Source organism: Stegastes partitus, unplaced genomic scaffold (assembly GCF_000690725.1).
Source record: "Stegastes partitus isolate 25-593 unplaced genomic scaffold, Stegastes_partitus-1.0.2 Scaffold370, whole genome shotgun sequence".
Classification (NCBI taxonomy): domain Eukaryota; kingdom Metazoa; phylum Chordata; class Actinopteri; family Pomacentridae; genus Stegastes; species Stegastes partitus.
This window is the reverse complement of record NW_007578101.1, coordinates 403,245-408,853: the sequence shown is the minus strand read 5'-3', so window position 1 is coordinate 408,853 and position 5,609 is coordinate 403,245. Positions and strand designations below refer to the sequence as shown.

At 42.5% G+C, this 5,609-nt stretch overlaps 1 protein-coding gene across 1 annotated transcript in view; it reads left to right on the top strand.

Annotated features, from left to right (window-relative positions):
* LOC103359415 (copine-9-like) overlaps positions 1-5,609 on the top strand; it is a 167,763-nt gene that overhangs the window by 58,094 nt on the left and 104,060 nt on the right. The window contains 1 exon segment of the mRNA XM_008284752.1: positions 3,014-3,117. Within this exon segment, the coding sequence (XP_008282974.1) occupies positions 3,014-3,117 (104 nt within the window).

The window sequence follows — 5,609 nt, the reverse complement described above, 5'->3', positions numbered from 1 at the left end:
CTGGTCTGTTGGGGTCAGACCACATGCTGCACCTTAATCTTTATGCTGAAGGTACAGTTGTACTTCAAAAAATTCTCTGCAAAGTCCCACTGGGATGGGCTCCATTTTCAGAGTGATGATGAAGTCCTCCATGCTGTTGGAGCATCTGGAGGCTGAAGATGTGACCTTATTCCTCGTAGTGATGGTGAATACTGAGTGGACCAAGTGCATTGAACTTAAAGGAGGCTATACTGAAAAATAATACAGGAACAATCTGTCTGCTCTGGTGTTTTCTATTGAGGCTGAGAACTGCTTGAAGTTCCCTCATAGCTCTTTCAGACTGGCTGGATGCTTGGCCTTGTCCTGCTGCAGAATTCATTGATCAGATGTCCTTGTGATGGTATTGTGGGGAGTGTAACAATGTCAGCATACTAAATCCCTCAAAACTTTTGCGCTGTGCTCTCAGTAACATTTAAGACACCCCAGTGGTAAAAAGAAATGAAACAGTGGCCCTGAAACAAAAGGTACGGCTCTGGTTTTACTATCAAGCTGAACAGTCTGACTGGGTAGCATCCAGCCAATTATAATAACTACCATCCATTAGTACCCACACTATGTGGGATGTAGTGTCAACTAATGATTAGCCTGCTGACTGGCTTTGTGGTCATTTAATGTGATCGTCTGCACACCACACAGCTGTGTTGCTCTCATGTACTCATACTGAACTGTGGTCATCTTCTAATACACAACAGACATGTGGAAACACGTTGATCGTTATTCAGACATGATGCTACCTGTTGACTAAACTTTAGTGCGCGCTTCACTTTTTCATAGCTATTGAAAACGTAACTTTGCCTCTTGCGGCAATCGAAACTCATCCCTCTGAACGCTTCAGCAGCCACTGACGAGTATTACGACCTGTAACCAAGACTGACTGAAATCCAGATTGAAGCCTGATAGAGAGGAGTCTGTTATCTCCACTGTAGGCTGGCAGAGGAGAGCAGGGATGGAGGTGGGAGTGGGGGTTAGAGGTATCTGTCAGATCAATAGCTCATCATCGTTACCTTCCTGAAAGCATGATGGCATTGTCTTGTGGAGGACTGAATGTGTGATTGTAAACCACCAACAGGAGATTCATTTATGTCTGAGGATGCTGTTTATGTTCATCACAGAATGACAGGATATGTTAGCAAACTACTGCCCTGTTTTGATGGACACAGTGGTTCCATTACCACTGAAGTGTTGCTTTCTAAGCTAGCTCTGTATGAATCATTACACCCAGTTTATGGTGTAGTAGAATGCTCCGTTGGAACCACGATTGGGCTCTTGGTCGTTTTCCTCAAGCGGTTTCTAAGCAGTTTTTGCAGTGTGGTGGAGCACATTGTCCTGTGCAGAGAGACTGCTGCTGTTTCCATGTTGGGTCTGCATCAATGCACCCAATGGACCCAAGGCTTCCCAGAGTGATTATTGTAGGTGGTTTCTCCCTCTCTAGTGGTACGACCCGTAGGAAAGTACCATAGATGAGCTACTGAAAACCAAAATTAAAACAAATAACCCGCGTTTTGACAGTGGTTTCATAAAGGACTGGTTAGGTGCAAAACAGCTTAGTTGAATTTCGGAGAAGTCATAGTTTGGGTTAAAGACTGTACGTACCAATTTGTGATTCTATAATTCAACCTGATGTCTTGTCGTGATTCCCGTGGCCACTAGATGGAGCTGTCATTGGAATGTAAACTGTTTTTGGGGCGTTGGCTAAAACAACTGATGCTGTGCCGGTGAGGTTGCCCAACAATAAAACACAGCTGCTGGTAATAATGAATTTCCTAATTGTCAATAAGAGGTCTAATCAACCAATGACAAAATGTGATCTGTGGTAACAGTCCAAACATTGGCTGAACACATGCAGTGCTGACCAACCATTAGCCCGTAAAAAAGGGAAAGAAATTGGTGAAAAAACCAAAAGGTGTTTAAATTATTCTGTTCATCTGGATGGAAAACATTCTGCCTGGTGCACAGAAATATTTTGACATGTTGGGAGGTACTTACAGACTTTCTTGCTGAGCTTTAGGTCAGAAGATTGATATCAAATAATGGAAGGAGGAGAAGCTAGCCGGGCTCTGTGCATCAACACATGGATGGACACAAACCTGGTCAAAGGGGAAAGAGTAGAAAATGGTTTTCTCAACTGCTGCTGTCGTAAAATCACACCCAAGTAAAAGTTAAATAACTAAAGAACCTACTCAGTTAGAAGAAATAAGTAACTTAATTAAAATGCATAATGTTAAAAGGCAAACACTGAAAACAGCTAATTTACCAAAAGAACTCAAGCAGCAGCTGTTAACTCGAGCTGTAGCAGGTTCGTCGCACAAACACATTAGGTCTGTAATTTCATTAGCAAGTCCCTCACAGAGTAGCATCTTCTAATTCAGTTTACTTTTCTCTTCAGTAGCTAAACTCCTCGTACCTGAACCTGGTCTTTCAAAGGTTCAAAGCTGGTGTGCAACACTTCATGCTCTGACTTTAGATTGTAAATATAGAGCATGAAAATAAAAACTGACCAGATTTGACTGTGATCAAAATTTTTAATCAACGACAAATTGTTCAAGAATGACATGTTTGTATAATTGTGTCGGCTGTGAGTCATTGTCTAGCTACAAGTTAATATGCTCGACTCAAACGTTCATGTTCAGATAACGAGGTGATTAAATTGATCTCGTACATCGTCTGGTTTTAAAGTTGAGCCACTCTGGCAGCTCTTCCTGACGTACAGCTTCCTTTATGTCACTGACATTCGCCCAACCAATGGGAAGAGACGGCTGATGATGAGATAACTGGGTTGGTTTTAGTCCAAGCAGGGTAATAACCTCGATCAGACTGACTGTGTGTCACATTAGCTTTAAACCAAAAGAAGCAGCACAACAATGTGTGCTACCTCCTATTGTATTTGCTGCTTTTCCTTTCCACTAAATGTAAAATTGATCAGCGTGGTGTTGACTTTCTGTTCCTGTGTCTCTCGTCTCCTTTTTTCCTGCAGTTTGGTCGGACAGAAGTGATCGATAACACACTGAACCCCGACTTCGTGAGGAAGTTTGTCCTTGATTTCTTCTTTGAAGAGAAGCAGAACCTTCGCTTTGATGTGTAAGTGGAAATATCTCCGCCTTCTCCCTCTACGCCGCTATCTGTTTCTTTTGTTATACCAGGGAACGACTTCAATCAAGCCTGCTCTTGTTTTGGCCTGCCGACTCGTACCCACTAGGCTTCGAAGGCTGATTGCCATGAAAGCATTCTGACTGGATGACTCCCATCAAATTGTAAATCAGCAGTAAATCACTATGTGACAGATTTCTGCGTTTGGATGACAGTCGTCGATGTTTTCACATTCTGACGGCTTTCTTTGGGTTTTCTGTGTCACTTTATGACCATTTATCAAGAGCTCATAAGCTTTAATTAACAACTTTATTCATTCTTTATATTAGAACAGAGTCTTTATAGATCAGTGAAAAGCCAAGAAGAATTTTTAGGCTGCCAGGTAGTGAAAAAAGTACTCAAATTAATTAACAAACTATTAGAGCTGCAAAAATCTGTGAAAGAAAAAAAAATACACCTGCAGCTCCTGCAGCTCTTCCCTTTTTCCTCTGCCTGGATCCACACAGCAGGAAATGGAAAAGAAGGGATGTTTAGGGTCTCTGAGGTATGAGCTTTACAGTTTGGGATTAAAAAAAGATTTTTGTCTGGAGGCAGAAATCAAATTTCTGATTCACTGATGAAATGCATACAATTGACAAAGTGACAGCGCCAAAGTGATTAAAATCATATTAATTAATTATCAGATTGTTTAATTTTACTGCTACAAATGGACTCAGTAAATCTCTCTCTCATGCAGCCTTTCAATCTGGTTTCATGTTTGTCACAAACTGCGTTTCCCTTCGTTTTTGTCGAGACCTCATTATCAGATAGAAGTTGTTTTTTGGACTCAGAGCTTTGAACGATATTCTGAAGTAACACTGAGGAGAAATAGAAGGAAATTTACTTACAGAGTTGGCAAACGAGCACAACGCAGATGAGCTGCCAAATCGAAAACCCGAAGGATTCAAAGAAAGGAGAACAAAGAGACGAGGAGAGAGGTGTTGTTGTTGTTTATTTACTGGTGTTTATTTACAGATCTGTGCAGCTTCTGTACTTACTGCTCCATTTCAAACTCTACTTTTTTTTTTTTTTTAACGTGAAACCACTCGGAGGAGATTGTGGGCAGATAAAAGCAGACAGGAAGAGGACAAACTTGCACTCCTACAGCCCCATTCTCTCTGCAGCAGGGGATCGATGCCCCTGCAGGGGGCTTCAGAGAGGCGACCCAGCGTGGGGTCAGGTGTTAGAAGAAGAGGCCAGAGAGACGCTCAAATCCTTCTAATTGATCACCAGCTTCACCACTCTGGCCATCACTGCATGATCAATAGCTCTGAACACCAGCAGCAGCAGCTTGAGGCATTGATCCGACCAATCCCAATCGTCAGTCGATAGCAGAAGAAGCTGCAGTCTGAGCTGATCCGTTTGTTAGAACTCTAAACGTCTATTAGGAACATCTGTGTGCAGTGACAGTCACGCAAAGTCAAATCAAAGGATTGTTAATTGTGATCTGCGTTAAACAAAATCAATGTTCATTTATGGCCTCCCCTTTAAACGATGAACTGGTATTGATCTGATGGAGTTTACAGTAATTTATGCTGTGACCACTGGCTTGGGATGTCAATACATCCTGGACTGTTGCTCAGTGAGACTGTCCAATGTGCTATCCAACAACAAACACCAGGATTTATGCTGCTACAACTCTGGCAATTACAGTCCAGCACCAGGTTTGGGAGTGACTAGCTGTTAAAACACTCTGGCTCGGAGTTAAACCCCCAACTTCACAGTCTGTGTGTGTCCCATAGCATGCCTGCAGGGCCACAAACCTGTCATTTCTGACCAGCTTTGGACATCAGGTTGCCTATCTACTAGACCACTAAGTCTATTAAACTGGAAAGTGTGCACACCAGCCTGCTTCTCTTGGGATTCATGGCCGGAGGGTTAGCTGAACACAGAACAGACAAACTGCCTGTTAAAACAACTTTAATAAAAGGCTGGTGTTTGACTGGATCTGCTCTGCTGCCTGAATCAGCCTAATCCCAACAACAGATCCACTAAGATACCCCAACCCTACCCACCATTCATAGCATCCTTCCCACTGTGTCCCTCCAGCTGATACCATCTATTATCAGCCTGTGATAAGGCCCTTAAGTGTACCGGGAGACTGTTCACAAGCTCCTTGTTTGATCTCCCACTAAATGACAACTGACTACAGTTGCTCCAGCAATTAGGACTTGTTATATCACTCAGCTCTTCTCTTCTCTTCTCTTCTCTTCTCTTCTCTTCTCTTCTCTTCTCTTCTCTTCTCTTCTGCTTTGTGTGGCCTGAACTTATATATTTATTCTAGGTACTTGCTCCCAGTTAAGCAGGTTGACATAAAGTGTGTTGCTGTAAGTTGGGGAGTTCCTGCCGTCACCTCTGACCAGGAGGACAGACGGCTCACCATAGATAATAGATAAATAGATAGATTTCCAGCATCTTTGGGATCATTACAATTAAGTTTATTC